The 17,247-nt window shown below is 39.9% G+C and overlaps 1 protein-coding gene across 11 annotated transcripts in view; it reads left to right on the top strand.

Moving 5' to 3' along the window:
• Window positions 1-17,240, top strand: part of KYAT3 (kynurenine aminotransferase 3) — a 35,560-nt gene extending 18,320 nt beyond the window's left edge. For all 11 annotated transcript variants that reach the window (XM_025214026.1, XM_006032319.3, XM_025214032.1 and 8 more), the window contains 9 exons: window positions 1,109-1,195; window positions 2,678-2,800; window positions 2,891-3,011; window positions 6,195-6,271; window positions 7,477-7,566; window positions 8,520-8,706; window positions 11,224-11,297; window positions 12,587-12,673; window positions 14,142-17,240. In XM_025214026.1, coding sequence (XP_025069811.1) covers window positions 1,109-1,195; window positions 2,678-2,800; window positions 2,891-3,011; window positions 6,195-6,271; window positions 7,477-7,566; window positions 8,520-8,706; window positions 11,224-11,297; window positions 12,587-12,673; window positions 14,142-14,204 — 909 coding nt within the window. In that variant the 3' untranslated portion in view covers window positions 14,205-17,240. The remainder of the gene's footprint in view (window positions 1-1,108; window positions 1,196-2,677; window positions 2,801-2,890; window positions 3,012-6,194; window positions 6,272-7,476; window positions 7,567-8,519; window positions 8,707-11,223; window positions 11,298-12,586; window positions 12,674-14,141) is intronic.
• Window positions 17,241-17,247: the final 7 nt, after the last annotated feature.

Here is a 17,247-nt window from a genome sequence, read left to right as displayed (position 1 = left end):
AAACTCCTGTCCTATTTGCAATACCTGGAGTACAACACCCACCAATTCTTATTTTAGAAAACTTGTGGGTTGCTGTTTATATCAGAATAGCCCTCTTATTTCAGGTTTTGGTTCAGACTGTTGTTTGTGGTGCCAAAAAAGAGTAAGCTAATTTTTAAAGTGATGTTCATGCCTCAATATTTTGGTTTTCTACATTAGATGTGACAATTCATCTCTTTGCTATTACTCTTTGTCCTTTTTACTTTGATACTGGAATTAGCTTTTTAGAAGGTGGTGTTTATTGTCTGCAACTGACAAGTGCTTGTTTTGGTCTGGTACGCCGGTTTTCATCCTTTTATTGGTTTTACTTCTGCTTAGTCTTCTCATCCGTACCTGCTCTTCATTTCTTGGTGCTTTGATCTTCTGTTCTCCCTGCTTACCAGCTCTTGATTCTTTCCTATTAACACCACATTTTGCCATTGTCCTTTGTCTGTCTTCCCCACCTCTTCACATTTTATGCCCCTGTCCGCAAGCACGTGTAACATTAAAATGCAAGCCATAGATGTGATGTCTAACTCTGGAAGAAATGACTGCATCTTATCTTTGAAGTCTTATCAATATTTATTGTTTAAATGAAGTGGTACTTGAAATTATTAGATGAAAATTCTGCAGCATCAGACCAAGGTTGAATATCAAAGATGCACAGTAAAACCATGTGGCCAGAGTATGTCCAAATAGAGCAGCAATTCTCAACCGTTTTAGACTCAAGGCACTCCTTCATAGGCTCAAGGCACCCTATAGAAAATGCTAGCTCTTAGTTTTCACTTGAGTACAAAAAAATAATGGAGCAATTCTTCTATTGCAAAGAACTCAACTTAATAGATCACAACAGGTCAAAATGTTTTTAACACTAGGAATTCCTGTTTGAAATCTGTGTTTGTCTTGTGAATCATCTGACAGTGCACAACTAACATGCTAACACTGCGTAGCACCCCATGGAACCCTTGAACGGATCTTGAAGAACCCAGGGTGCCATGGCACCCTGGTTGAGAGTCACTGGAAAAGAGTAATAAGATATCTTTACTTGTTGTAATGTGTCAGTTTTCATTCTTTTCACCTTTTATTTCAGGTGATAATAATAGAACCCTTTTATGACTGTTATGAGCCCATGGTGAAGATGGCAGGAGCAAAACCTGTTTTTATCCCACTGAGAGATGTGAGTATATTGATTTTTAAAAAATATATATTATTTACTATATAGAATTCAGGATTCTGTTTTAAGGTTTGATAACCATGCTGTAGGAGATTTGTTCCTGCATAGTTTTTTGTAACATTTAACTATATAATAAAAAGTGGAAGTCTTAACAGTGGTATAATTCAAAAGCTTTATAGATTCAGCATTCTCAGGATTGGAAAGGGCATTGTTTCCTATTTAATACAATTTAAGTATTCTGAAAGCTTCTCAGGTCCTTTTATTAGACACTATTCAAAAGGTTTTAAGATGCAAAATAAGGAAAGGGTTATCACCAGGCAGTGCAGTTTCTGTATGTATTAGTTTCTGATCTTATTTCAGAAGCTGACATTGTGACAGGATGTAGCTTCTTCCCCAAATCTGCCTACTAAATTAGGATTGATCTTTCAGTTGAAAAATTTACCATAAATAGAATGTTTTTCCTTTGATTTTGCAGAATAAGTTCTGCTGTGGTTCAGTTTTAGATAGCAATATCTCCAATATTTGAAAGAAATCTCCTAATTGGTTGTTGTGAAAGGAGCAGAAAGCTTTTGTAACACAATCTAGAGTGCTTAGAATCGAAGCAACATAGTATCATTCTGCCACCCTATGGAAGCCACTGTACTTGCACTCTGGCTGGTTGAGTTTCCACAAAATTGGGAAAGGGACAAGACAGAACTATGAATAAGTAACTGCTAAGCAGTGTCAGCAGCATCCAGAACACTTGCAGGGATTTCCCTAAATAAGTGGAGTTAAAACTGTTAGTGTTTGTTTAGGTGAATGATAGTTTTTCAGTACTTACAGAGAAGGGTCTGTTTGGGTAATTCTTGGCCAGGGAGGCCATAGAATTAGAACTTCTGCCACACTAAAAACATAAGTCCTGTAGAATGTAGTGGGGGACTTGAATGTTCTCATGGGTACTTAAGGATAATAGTTTGGTGTGATTTCCATGCAGATTTCTGTACATCCATTATTTTCTATGTAGGTTCTTACACTTTGTCTATCACTATAATAGCTGCATACTTGAAGATGCATAGATGTTAGGGTCAGAAGGAACCTCTGTAGGTCATCGTGTCCAACCCCCTGCTGTGGGCAGAAAAGAGTGCTGGGGTCAGATGACCCAGGCTAGGTGCTTGTCCAGTCTCCTCTTGAAGACCCCCAAGGTAGGGGAGAGCACCACCTTCCTTGGAAGCCCATTCCAGATTCTGGCAACCCTTACTGTGAAGAAGTTCTTTCTAATGTCCAGCCTAAATCTGTTCTCTGTCCAAAGGACCATGCTCACTACCCTGTCCTTAGTTAACTGAAATGTCCTCCTCTTGCCTTCAGGATGCAGTGAAAACTGTATAATTTCAAGGACACAGATATTTCCCACTTCAGTTTTTCTTTGGGTCTTCCCTGGGGGAAACCATGGTCTGGTGTATAGCTTGCAGTATACTGAAGTAATGCAGATATTTATTCTGATTATAGAAAAAAGCTGGAAACTCTGCATCTAGTGCTGATTGGGTTTTAGATCCCACTGAACTTGCAAGTAAATTTAATTCTAAAACAAAAGCGATTATACTGAATACGCCTCACAACCCAATAGGCAAGGTAAGACTTCGTTATCATAGTCATTATAGTTCCAGAATGAGCGTTATATTCACAGATTAATGCACTGGCCCTCACTTTTTTGCATTCTAGGTATATACCAAAGAAGAACTCCAGCTAATAGCTGATCTCTGTATTAAACATGACAGCCTGTGTATCAGTGACGAGGTGTATGAATGGCTGGTGTACACAGGAAATAAACACATTAAAATAGGTACTGATATTTGTATATTCACATGAATGATTGTGGAAGGGTTTCATAGATGTGCTTCCCTAAGATACGTAAATGATGCTGTCAAGATGTTCAAATGGTAAGTTTAGTCTAATCTAAAATAATTATTCTCTGTGGAAAAATTACCTCTACATTTCAAATATTTATTTAAAAGATCTTAAAGGTAGAATTTTCAAAAGCTCTTAAGTGATTTAGGAACTCCAGTCTCATAGAAAGTTGTACTTCTAAATCACTTACAGATGTTAGAAAAATCTCACCCTAATTTTATTATTTTGATTCAGGGAACGGTAGAATAATCACTACTTCTATATCTACAGAGTCATGTACATTGCTGTTGAGATAACAGACGGAAGACAAGTTCGTTAATTTTCCCTTTTCCTTTCTGAGGCCAGGGTGTAACAAGAAATCACGCTATTTTTGGCTCCATAATAAACAGGAAAAAAAATCAGCCAAAAGAACAGCTATAGTGAGTAGAAGATATACTTCCTACTCTGTCCTCCCAATCATGGAGCGTATATTACAAATAACGAATGCTATGAACAGGAAGTTCTTGTGTTTGCCAGTGTTAAGATTTGCTGCTGGGCAGTGTTGCTATGCATGTTCCAGGGATGAATCAGACCACGGTATTTCATGCTGTCACTGTCCTTGAAATAGGATCTGATCTAAGGCCTTTTGTATTCACTGGGGGTACTCTTATAGACTTCACTGAGATTAGACTGTTCGAGCAGACGTATTCAGTTTGTACAGTCAAAATATCTAAACCATATGCCCTAATCCTGTAAGCAAGAGTAAGTACCAGTAAAGTCAGTGACATGGTATATACACTAAAACTAAAAATGGGAGTATATGCAGGGTTGTGATCTAGCTGTCATCTTATTTGAAAAGACTGAGGTATGCCACCTTAGCCATGCAGAGGTTTTGGATATGAAGGTAGCTGCTTGCTTTGGACTTACACATGGAGTTATAGGTTGTTACAGTGAAGATGAATGTTGTTGCACAACAGAGAACCCCCTTAAGTTTAAACTGCTGATCCCAAAAGGCATAAAATGGACTTGAGTGGGAGCCAGGAGAGTTGTGCTCTGTTCTTGGCTGTGACAGTGATATCATGTGTGACCCTGAGCAAGGTACTTTGCCTCTCTGTGCCTTGGTTCCCCTTGTCTGACGTGGCAGTGGTGATATCTACCTTTTATAATGAGCTTGGAGATTTACTGATGAAACCCCCTTGCAAAGGGTAATCGTTATTAATTAAAAAGTTTGATATAATTTACTATAGTGATGTTGGAATACTGGTAATTCAGTGAGTTATTTGCTAATCATAGGGGTGCAGTGCCAGTGCAGTTAAGGTTTCTTGTAATGGCTCAAGAGGTATGAGTTTGAACCTTGCCCTGCCTTTGTACTAACAGCCTAGTTGACCTGTTTTAAATGAGTACCAGGTTGTTTGGTTTGGGCAGTCAAGGGCCAATGGATATAATTACTCCCTTGTGTGCTATTGGCCTCAGGAACTGGTGAGCCTTAACCACATGAGCCTGATGAGTCAGGAAGCCTTGATGGACCTCTGACCTTGAGTTGGAGATTTGTACGTTAGGCTCCCATTGAGTGCAGGGGTGTGTGTAGGCCACAGGTTTTTTGCTTTTCTCCCACCTGGTGTTTTTTTTAGGGCCATCCTAGTAGCTCAGTGGTAATGGAACATGGAGAAAAGGGGAAACACACTGTCATCACTTTTTATTTCAACATTTTGAAGCAAAAAAAGAAAAATGAAAAATGAAAACTACCACATGAACAAAAGGCATTTTTATGACTCAGCATAAAATGTACATTCCATTGTGATAATGACTCAAGTTAAAGATTAAAATGTTAGTTAAGTGGGTTTAGCTGCATACTGCTAACAGTACGCAGCTAACATGGGATGATCTTGTAATTTATTGTTAAAATCTACATACCGTAAAAGCTTCAGGGTAAAAATGTAAATGATAAAGTCATTTTAGTAAAAGAAGCCAGACATACTTTTTTTACATCCAGCTCCTTAGTTTTTTTATAACTATACATAAAGATAATATAAGAAAAAATGAATCCACTATTTCAATATTTAGATACTGTAACGTTTCTATATTGCACTTCACATAGTCCATCAAATGCGGTGACACGTCTTTCATGAAAGATGCAGAATGGATATTGTATCAATTTACAGAGTCTGGTGGTGGTTCTTTAATATAATCTAATATGGGTTGCTAGCCATAGATCATAACATTAGCATAGTCTTTGTGCTGTCGCCTAGGCAGTTTCCTCTGGCACAGAACACTTCATCATGTCTGTAACCCTTATCTGACTTCTGTAAAGTGCAAACCTCCTACGAGTAATAATCAGAGTTGCTCTGGCAGATTTAGAAATCACATATTATAATTGAGGATTTTTTTGGCATCTCAACAAAGAGAGTAGCATCTCAGGTAACATAGAATCATAGAAAGTTAAGGTTGGAAGGGAACTCGGGAGGTCATCTAGTCCAACCCCCTGCTCAAAGCAGGATCATCCCCAACTAGATCATCCCAGTGAAAACTTTGTCTAGCCGGGTTTTGAAAACCTCCAAGGATGGAGTTTCTACCTCTCTGGGTAACCTGTTCCAGTGTTTTACTATGTTCATATATAGTACCTTACTGAGTATTCCCAGCACTTGGTTGCTTTTACAGTTATATTCAAACTTTGTATGGTTAAATGCAGTTCCATGGAGCAATTGAAAAAGTGTAACTCTCTTTTCAAATAAAATATTGGGGACAAATTTTTGGATTGGAAAAGCAATATATTGCCTTTGAGTGCGGTTACTTGTTTATAATCCTCTTGCTGTCTGTCATAGAGTCTTAAGAAAAATATGCTTGGCAGGGACCTCAGGAGGTTATCTCCTCCTCAAAGTAGGATCATCCTTGTCCCCACAACTGAATTCCTGGGATTAGGTGGCAAAGCAGTCTCAGTAAGGGGCAGGTGAAATTTTGATATTCAGAGATACTTCTCCATTTCTTTTTTTATTTTTAGTTTAACTTTGGAATTTTTCTCTTTGATTGGTGATACCCTCCATTAATGCACTGTAGCTTCTAGCTAGGAGCAATGCATATTTTATGTTTGTATGGCACATGTAGGTGCATTCTGTCCTAATTAACTGTATTTTGTATGCAGCTACTTTGCCAGGGATGTGGGAGAGAACAGTAACTATTGGAAGTGCTGGAAAGACATATAGCGTAACTGGCTGGAAGGTGAGAACAAGTGGAAAATTAATTTAATAAATGATAGCATGTATTTATCTGACTTGAAAATTGACTTACGTTCTGTCATTTGAAAGTTTATGGTACTTCCAACTCTTGAAGAAACTTGCAGATGATATTTATTTGGAACCACCACCTGTCTGTTACAAATGCATTCTAATCATACTCTATTCATTCTGAAATAAGTTCTTGTGAAAATGAAAGGATGGAGAATATGCTGTACAAAACACAATTTGATTTTTGCGGGGGAGGTCACACAGATAACATAGGGACCATTGTTTAGTTTTACAACATCCCAAACACCCAACAATCTGATTGTTTCCACTGAGCAGGTACTCAGCTCTTTAAAACAACATTATTTGTGCCCACCATTGTTTTTAGTCCACAAAACTGTACACATAAAACTCGGGTTCAGTGTTTCTGGGTGGTATAGGCCCTCTAAACATTTAAGCAGTAAAAATATTTCTTTGGAATACTGTAATAAAAGTAAGGGCAGTACATTATGTCTAGGAGATCACTCAGACATGCTAAAGCAAATGCAGCTATTTAATTTGGTGGCCAGATTTTCAGATGTTCATACATAAAGTATGCTTGAAAAAACTCATATTCTGAGCATCTTGCTTTTCTTATTCATTTGCTATCTTTAAATTACACCACGCCATACCAGCACCTCAGTGGTATATACAAGGACATATTTGAGTGGGTTTCTAACAAAGCATTGGTTTTGTTCTTTTCTGTACCTTTATAATTTACAAAACTGCCTTGACTGTCTTTTCATAAAATATTGGGAACAAATTTTCCGATTGGGAAAGCAATGGACTTTTTTTGAGTATTTTTATTTTTTGAAATCATCTGGCTATTTGTCATAGAGTCTTAAAAATATGGTTGGAAGGGACCTCAGGAGGTTATCCTGTAAAACACCCTTTATAACATGAAGATGTCTAAAAGCAACAGTTAAGGAATTACATTGATTATCACAATATGAATTACCAGTCTGTTTTCTGTCTTTTAGATTAATTTTATGTAATTTAGTAAAGTTGCACTAGTGCTTTTGGACTGATGAATGTCTCAAGGTTTTTTTTGTGGGGGGCTTGTTTTGTTTTGTGTTATTTTAATTTTTATCCTTTTGCTATAATTCCTAATTGCTTACGTGCCTCATCTTGAAAAAAAAATTATATGTTTTCTCCCTGCCTTAGCTTGGTTGGTCCATTGGTCCGCAGCATCTTATAAAACATTTGCAAGTTGTTCAGCAGAATACGCTGTATACCTGTTCTACTCCGTTGCAGGTGCGTATAAGTGAAGGCAGGGAAGCATTGTGTTTGAATAGCCTTGCAGAAAGGAACACAGATCTTTAGGCAATGTTGCAGAAAAAGTTAATAATGAATTTTGAGGTATCAAAATGTATATATTGTAGCTTGTTATGAATAAAAGTGCTGGTGAACAAGACAAATTAGAGAGTAGTTAACCAGACAGACATCTTAAGAAATACACTAGAACCCTGCAAACTTTCCCTTTGTTAATCTGTAAGCCTGATCATTATTGAATAAACTGGCCATTTCACTTCTTTCTTAGCAGTAGTGGCTGCTTGCAGATGTTTAAAAAAAATCCAAAATGTGTTTTATCAGAAGAAGCAGTGCATTAGTTTGACCCAGCTCTGCAGCATCTGTATAGATTGGGCACTTCAGCAGGGCTTTCAGGCACTTCTGTCTAAAGGTGATTCAATCAGCTATTAGATAAAAGCACCAAAAAAGCCCCATTAAAGTGCCTGATCTAGAGGTTGGGCAAGCCATGTCCAACTAAAGTGCTGCCTCTTCTCGGCATGTGCAGGGCTTGGTGTGGGAATGCGCCAAGTTTAAAGCACTGGTTTTTTTGGGGGGGGGGTTAACATCTACAAGTAGCCATTGTAATTACAGGATGCTGCAGTTAAGTTTCGTTGTACTAAGAATTTCTTATATCCAGTAGGCTACAGCTTGGTTACTAGTATTCAGTGATACTGTATCATCAATTATTTAGTCTGAAGTATAAACGTGTAAACGGGGTTTATGGCTTCCTCTGTTTGCAGAGTCTATGACCCTGACTAATCCTATTGGGTGTTTCCCATGATGTATGAAAAAAATTACATGTTATGATGCAGCGTGAGAAGACTCATATACTATGCAACATCACAGCAACTTCTCCCAGTGACTTCAGTAGGAAGGGCCCACTCAAATGATCACTTGTACACTAATCATGTTTGCAGGAGGCTTTGGCACAAGCTTTCTTGATTGACTTTAAACGCATGGATGACCCAGACTGCTACTTTTATTCACTGTCTCGAGAACTGGAAGGCAAACGTAATCGGATGGCTCAGTTGCTCCAAGAAGTTGGATTGAAGCCTGTCATACCAGATGGAGGATACTTCATGATCGTGGATGTTTCTGCACTAGGTTAGTGAACGTTCATTAAAGGAGGAGTGGGATCAAATGCTGTAGTGAAGGTTAAAATGTAACTTCAATTTTAACTTCCTCCTTTTCATTTTAAAACAATTTTTTTTAGGGCTGAAATTTTACATATTTGGTCTTGGCCTAATGTGATTTTTTTTTTTTAAGGTTCAACAAAATCCATTAATCCAATTTAGAGTTATATGGGATTTCAAATTACTACATTTACTTTTCATTTAACCAAATCCTGTGGTTCTTATAGGGAGGTTGTGAAATTGCAAGAGAGAGACGGTACTGAAAAGGACTTCTTTATGAAGGTCTAAAATACATTTGAGAATTGCTGATCTGTAGTTTAATATCTTGGACCCATATATAAAAAAGTTACGGTATTGGCTCAAATCCAATACGAGGTCGTCCATCCGTGTCCCCCCCCCCCCCAATTTAGCCCCCCCCCCCCCCCAATTTAGCATTGAGGGGGGAAAGCCTCATCTTGGATTTGAATATGGCTTGGGGCAGGTGGTGGCTCAGCTCTGGCTTTGGCCCTGGCATTGAGGCTGAAGCTAGAGCTGAGCCAGAGCCTGTCCCAGACTGGAATGACTCATTTGGCAGGGGAGTGGGCAATCAGCCCAGGGAGCATGGGATATAACACAGGGCGGGGGGGGGGACAATGATGACGGGACGGGGACGACACACGACACGGGACGGGACACCTGCAGTCTTTGTGCCTGTACCTGTGCCTGCCTCCCCCAACCTCTGCATCCTACCTCCCCTGTCTTACCCTTTGCTCTAGCTCCAGTCCATCTAGCCTAGAACCAGCCCAAATGGGAGCTGCTGCCACTTCTCCCTGGCCAGGCTGTGCTGGGCCTGGGCTGGAACTGCTACCATTGCTGCTGACTGCCCCAGGAGGGGCAGGAACAGGGGGAGCAAGAGGTGGATGAGGCAGGTTGCAGGGGGGAGCAGGGGATGGGAATAGATAGTGGGGCAGGCACTGGCATAGGGGGATGAGGAGCAGGGGGTAGGGGTCTGGCCCCTTGCCCCCTGCCACTGCTTTCCTCACCACAGCTGTGTGGGACAAATTTAGGCTGACCTTCTGCTAATTAGATTCTATACCTGGAAAATTATAACAAACATAATTTTCCAGGTATAGAATCGAATTATTGGGGGGTTGTCTTGGATTTGGATAAATACAGTACAGTATAACTTCATGAACCTGGCAGGCACAGGACCGAGCACCTGCCAGAAATGTGAAAATTCTGGATTTTTAAAACCGGAGCGGCAGTCAGTCCTGGAGCTGGGGGGGGGGGGGGGGCGACAGTAGCAGTGGCCAGTCCCGGAACAGTGGCACAGGGTACTGGATGGTGACGGCAACTGCTGCATGCAAGCTTCCACCTGTGCTGCTCTGGGACCTGCCGCCACTACTCCTCAGTGGAGTGTAGTTTTAAAAAGTGCTGGATTTTCAATAATTCTGGATTTTTTATATCTGGATTTATGAGGTTATACTGTATTTTCTTTGGTAGAAAGTTACTTTACACATTAGAAACACTTCATTATTGTCTAAATTTGAAATTATACCAAAGTTTTAAAATCCTTATGGAACTTCAAGATGCTTTCATATCAAAGGAAAATTTCCCCTAGAGCAGGGGCAGGCAATTATTTTGGGCGGAGGGCCGCTTACTGAGTTTTGGCAAGCCATCAAGGGCTGCATGACAGGCAGCCAGGGGCAGATAAATATTACTTTTCTAAATTTTTTAGGGGCCCCGCAGGCCAGATACAATGGCCTGGCAGGCCATATCTGGCCCGCGGGCTGCATTTTGCCCACCCCTGCCCTAGAGCAATGATTCTCAGCCAGGGTGTTGCATGATTCTTTTACGGATGCCATGGGGTACTGCACAGTTTAGCACTGCACTGTGTGCAGACAGCTACAACATGATTTACAAGATAACTCCAGTGACTTCGGGTAGGAATCCCTAGAGTTCAAAACACTTCTGAGCTTTTGTGGCCTTTCTGAGTTCTTCGCAACAAAAGGATTGCTGTATTATTTTTCTCTAGTCAAAAGATGAGTGAAATTTTAGAGTGGGCATTTCCTGAGGGGTGCTTTGAATTTTAAAAGATGGAGAACCACTGCCTTAAAGGAATGGCATCTAGTCTTACAACTTTGATTGACTGGTCATAATAGCACTTACATAGCAAATGTATAAAGACAACAACAACTGTATGAAAATGACCCCAGGCAATAGGTCAATATACATATCCCAATTTTACAGATGAGGAAACTGCAGCTCAGAGAGGTTGTGTGACTTTTCTGAAGTCTTTCAACACATCACTGTCAAAACCATGATTTGGGTGGTTGAAGCACAAGACTCAGTTCACCCTTTCCAGTATTTTTAGATAAAAATTGTTGTGACTTGTTAATGTTTTTTCTGACATGGTAGTTGTAATAGAGAAAGCCAAGAGTTTATTCTTCCTGGAATCTGGGAAGTCCTGTAATATTATGTTCCATCTTATACGTGTTTGTCATTTTAGATGTGGATCTTTCTGATATGGTGGAGGATAGGCCTTACGATTATAAATTTGTGACATGGATGATAAAATCCAAGGTAAGAGGTCTCTCTTCCTCAGTGACTCAAACACAGGTTGACATTTTAGAAATATTTGTATCCCTAAAGGAAAAATTAAATATTTCTGCACTGTGGGTGCCGAGTATAGCCGGAATGGGGCTGCAGCGATGGAGTGGAATTAGGCACAAACGCGTACTGGTTGAATTGAAAAGAACTTTACTTACAACTTGGCATACAGGGACTTGCGTCGATGCACCCAGTGTAGGCACCTTCAATAAGAGTTACACCGTGGAGCACATAAATGCTCCGTTCACAATTCCGTGCCGGCAGTTCCCTTTTACAATAACTTCCAAAAACAAAACAAACCGTAGGGAACCCAAGAGCTCTTCTCGCATCCAAAAGATGCAATTAACCGATATGGGGGCGTCCGGGGGGGAAAGGAGCCGTGGACGCAGGACCTTTGGTGAGGGTGATCAGGCCTCTCCGATGTTGTGTGGGTCCCAATGCTGGTTCCAGAAATTTCTCCCCTTTTATAAGCTAGAGAGCCAATCAGAATGTGCCCTGTGTGTCAGCTGACTTTCAGTCAGGAGACTGTGACTGCCGGCCGTGCAGCCACACGCCTCATTAACACTGTGATCGCAACTCCCTCACACTTTTTACATCAGACTGGTGTTTGGTCATTTTTTTTTTATCTATCATACTGGCGTTTGGTCACCTTTTCTTTATCACACGCACCTGTAAAATGATGGAACCAAAGTGTTGTCAAAATATAGTTTGGAGGGGGCCGGGGTTTGGCTGTCTGTACCCTATGAACTGTGGTACTCTGGTAGCTAAAATCTTGCTAAACACATTGTAAATGCAGCTTGCAGGTTGTTTTTATTGTTCTGTTTTGTCCAAGTGATTGCTCTTCTTCCACACACAGAACATATCTGTATTACAGATCTCCTACTGCTGGATGGCGAAGCTGGCATTACTCCGCCAGCAGAAAGAAGGGTTTTTCTGCCACTAGAGGGGAGCTCTGAGTGCAGGCACATTCACAGTTTGGCCAGCAGACACATGTCATGTACGCCGTGTTGTGATCGAGTCAGTCTAGGCTTAGCAAACAGATGCTAAGCTCAACGAATGCATAATCAACCTCCTTAGTGAAGATGAACCTGTTGACTTCAGCATTTCAGGTTTAGGTTCTGATGTTTGGTATACACATTCTGAAATGAGTCCATTCAGTTCTCATGAAGGAAAGGAGGGTTCTGAAATCAAGGCTGCAAAATTATCTAACTTAAAACTGATCCTTGTGTGTAGTAAACAGATCATTACATTTCATTTTTCAGAAGCTGTCAGCAATTCCTCTGACAGCATTTTGTGGCCTGGAGACTAAAGAGCAATTTGAGAAATATATACGGTTTTGCTTCATCAAAGTAAGTTTGTGTCTTTCTCTACAAGACTGTTTTCACAGTAGTGTTGGCTATTACTGGAGTTTTCATGCTTGTTTAAACTTAAGGATATTTTTGCTGTTAAGCAGCTATGATTATTTTATTTTTGTACTGCTGTTGCTGAAAAAATATGTACTGCTGTTTATTTTTGTACTGCTGTTTATTAAAAAATGCAACAATGAACAAATAAAGGAAAAAACCAATATAGAGGTTTACAGGGAAGATTGGACGTTATATTCTGTTCTGGTGGAAGGCTCTGACAGCAAAATGTCAGCTTATAATCAAATTCAGCAACACAAAGTAGCCTTGACTGCCCCTTTGTTTATAGGCTCTTCACCCCAGAAGCAGGTGGATTGGCTGAGAAGGATAAGTTGCCAGGCATAAGCTGATTCTTAGCAAATTCCCATCTCTATCTCTACTAACAGTATTCTGTTGTCTTGCTTTGTTTTGGAAGCTAGCCTCATGTTGAGCAGGCAGGTGACATCAATATACATGCTCTCTTCTAGATAAACTTATTCACTCCAGACTAAAGGAATCATGCTGGTGTTTAGTGGGATAATATATTCCAGCTTGTACCATCTTGCCTGCCTCACCCTAATCATCTTTTATGTCATTTATAATTAATTTTGTCTGCTTGTGGAAATTCCACTCACTTATCTTAAATAACTTAAGGTTTAAAAAGAACTCTAATTACAAAGAGGGTGGAGGGGAGCATGCCTACAAATGAATCAGAATCAGTAAGTTGCAACTTGATTAGCCTGTCATCTCTTCATTACAACCTTTTTTTTTCTTCCTCCTAATGCACCCATTTGAAGCTTTTCTTAGGAAATCAGAAATGATGGGTGGTAGGGACTGTGTCTTATACTACAGCTTCCATCATTTCTCCTGCTTCCAGTAAGTCTTGGAGAACTCTGAAGATAGAGTAGAAATAGTCCCTTGACCATAGCTGTGTGCACATTACTGTGCATATTGACTTAGAAAATGAACTTGAGTAAATGTTTGACATTGGTGTGTTGCTAGCTGACCAGTATGGATAAAAATGTTTTTTAATATAGTACCAGTCAAATCAATCCATAGACTGCTTGCGTGACTCAAAGCTGTACCTAAGTGACAAGACTTGACCAGACTACACACATTTGGAGAGGTGTTTGATCAGCCATAGCATAGCTTTGCTGTATGAGTATTTTTTTTAAAAAAAGAACCCCAACCCTGTCTACACAGATTAGTAAACTATGATAGCTTGAATTCAGGTGTCTAGTGGACAAGAAATGCCTTTGTATGACTAAATAGAGCAGACATGGCTGCACAACTATATACTTATGTCCATTGCATTTTTTGTAATGACGCCAAGGAAAGCCAAGAAGTTGTCTGAAATTTCTTGAGTTGGATTGTGACAAAAATGGCTGATTTGGGAAATTCTACGTACTGTAATGGCAGTTTTCTGTTTTTGCAGCAAGACAGCACTTTGGATGCAGCAGAGATGATCCTGAAGAAGTGGAGTAAACAGACAGCTTAATTTTGATTAACAGTGCTCTCTGACATAAGTATTATGTGCATTTAAAAGCAGATTACTTAATACAATACATGATGGATATGAAATAATAAGCAACTTTGTGCTGCCACTGGCTGAGTAGCTGAAATGGTGATTTATTCAATTCAAATAATCTGATTCAAGGAGTCATTTTCAGTCTTTTCCAAACTGTTGGCTATTTCCCAAAATGTACATGGGAGCCTATGCTTTTGAGAAAAATAAAAAAAGGTTTGCTAGGAAGTTGAAAAAACCCAAAGTGTCAATATTAAGACTTAACAGAAAAAAGAATTGAGGAAGTAGGAGCTGCTTCTGTTGTAGAAATATGGGTACCTGTGGGAAATAGTAGAATTTGAAAGTAATAGTAGAAAGGAATAGTAGAATTTGAAAGTAAATTCATTGGATTCCATAAACTACAGTAGTCTGATGCAGAGGGAAATTAAGATATGGTATAGGTTAGGTGGTTTCTATGTCCTTGTGCAGAAGGAGGGTTTTTTTGTTTGTTTTGATTTTCTTACACACCAAAATGAAGTTTACACTATTCAATCAATGCTGTTTTTGAGAGATAGGTAACTGTGCTACATACCATTATTTCTGTTTTAATTTCCCACAGTTGTCAAATTTTACTATTTGTGAAAGTGCTTGATCTTCAATAAAGTTCTAAAAGTAGCGGATGATGTAAGACTTTACTTATATATTTATACATTTAAAAAAAAGAGCTAGTCCAAGATGCACCTTGACAATCCTTAAATATACAGTCAATGAAGTAACCTACTCCTGCAGTCCCTTCACAGTTGTTTATCACTGTTAACTCTACATCAAAATATATCCTTAAATAAAATCTCAGGAAAACTGAAGAGTGTGGGCATTGTATTGTGCAGTTGAGGTTGGTGAAACTTGACTATTTCGGGCTGAGGGAGTGAGAAGAGCAAATCCTGAAGTGGATGAGTTCTCATGGAGAATTCCCACCAGCTGCCACCTCTTGCATGCATCAGGGAGGTTCTGGATGTTTCATCATCCCCAAACTGGTTCTCACCTGACTAAAAGCAGTCCAGAGAAGCTCCTGGGAGGAGATTGCTGTGTTCTTTTTCCATGACTTTTATATTGGTGCAAGGTAGGGTAGATTTGCACTCTATAGACTAACTAAATCAGAGGTGAATTATGCTTCCGTAAGCAGCAGTTTACTTCATTAGATGCTAAGGTGATCTTGTAAAGTAGAGTTGGAACAAGCTTAGTACATATTTGCAAAATATCATCTTCCTTGTTCTGCTTGGGGTTCAAAATCTTAAGGACTACCAGTGTGTCATGGGCTTGAACAAAAAGTGTCTCATCCAAAAGTAAATTTACTACCCACAGCTGAGCTGGCAGTAGCTGCCACATTTCTTTGTCAGTTTGTCACCGTGGCCTTGGACACCCATTCTCAACAGCTGGAACCTCCTTCATTGTTCCATCATCCAATTCTTAACACCATCACAAGAAATTCATCAGAAACCTTTTTTTGTTAAAGGAGATGAAGACTGTTACCTTTGATCTCCATATTGAAAAAGTTATTTGGAAATAAAATTTGCTGCCTGTGAGTTATCACATACATCCTGGGGAAGTAAATTCCAGGGAAAGCTACTTCATGTTTCCCAAATCCCATCGTATTGAAAATTCCCACAGTAAATTCTGTCTGGAAGATGTGCAAGAAACTGTAGGACATTTGCCCAGAGAACATTTCAGAAAGATCTCTTCCAGAGTGCTAGTTCAAGTGCAAGAAAAAAGTATAATTTTTCTTCATGCATTTCAGCTTGTAACATGACAAACATGTTATGATACCAGACTGTCTGTATCAGCATCTTGGCACATGTTATACTTATGGCATAATTGTGTTCTGCTCACATGGGCTGCAGAGCAAGGCACTTTAAAATGTTCGGTTGCGGGGAGCCAGGCTAAACTAGCAGTTTTTAAATGCCTTGGGGACATTGAGATGAGGGAGAGATTCCCTGATTCCAAGGTCTCAGTGGCTGGGGATTTCTAAAAGCCATGTCTGCAGCTGAGCTGTCCCAGGGCCATACTGACAATCAGCTGATTGTCAGACCTTGCCCCAACAGCCCAGGCTCTTCAATCACTCTAGAACTATTGGCACTGGGTCTGATAATCAGCTGATTGTCACACCTGGCCCTCACAATCTAGGGTCTCAAACTGGACCTGGGAGCATTGGGGCTTTAGGGCCCAGTTGATTGTTGTACCTCCTCTTGACCCAACCAGGGCTGCTAGGGCTGGGTCTGACAATCAGGTAATTATTGGACCTGGCCTGAAGAGCCTCTGGTCTGGAATCTACTGGTGGCTGGGGGTAGCCCTGTGTGTCCAGGACAGAGCCTCCCCTGCCCAATATGCAGGGTCAGGCTGGGGTCAGCTGAGCAGTGGCTCACTTGGGATCAGACGAATTTTTTAAAACCCCATCACAAATGTCAGTCTCCTGCCATGCCAGAAATGCATGGCAGGAGGCACGATGTTTGGAATGGGGCATAAAATTCCTCTGATCCCAACTGCATCATTGTTTTAATATCTACCGGGGGCCTTATACTGGGTCCAAAGGTGCAGGTGCAGTAGAAAATGGGGAGCCTCAAGGCATACAGCTGCCTTTTTTCACTGAAGTGTCAGTTGTGCTAAAACTAAACAAATGTCCCAGTATGAATATACCATAAAAAAGAAAGCATTTTCTCTGTCGTATAGATCAATTCTATATTCTTGTAGTATCTTAGTCTAATGATAAAGACTGTATACTGTTGGAATTTTTGCCTATCTCTGAAACGAATGCCTCAGTGCCTTACAGAATTCAATAATGTTTATATCTTCATATCAACATATTTTAATGAATTTGAATAACTTAGTATAATTTAATATAATTCAAAATGATAGTACTGATATGGCACATTGTTGTAGATGCTGCTATCCAAAATCTTCAAAAGTTGTATGGAGAGGTAATGATGCGGAAGCTATTTTTCATACAGGAAGCTGTCCTCACTTTGACATCTATAGAAAAACA

This window comes from Alligator sinensis, unplaced genomic scaffold (genome assembly GCF_000455745.1).
Source record: "Alligator sinensis unplaced genomic scaffold, ASM45574v1 scaffold736_1, whole genome shotgun sequence".
NCBI lineage: Eukaryota > Metazoa > Chordata > Crocodylia > Alligatoridae > Alligator > Alligator sinensis.
This window is presented reverse-complemented; position numbering and strand designations above follow the sequence as displayed.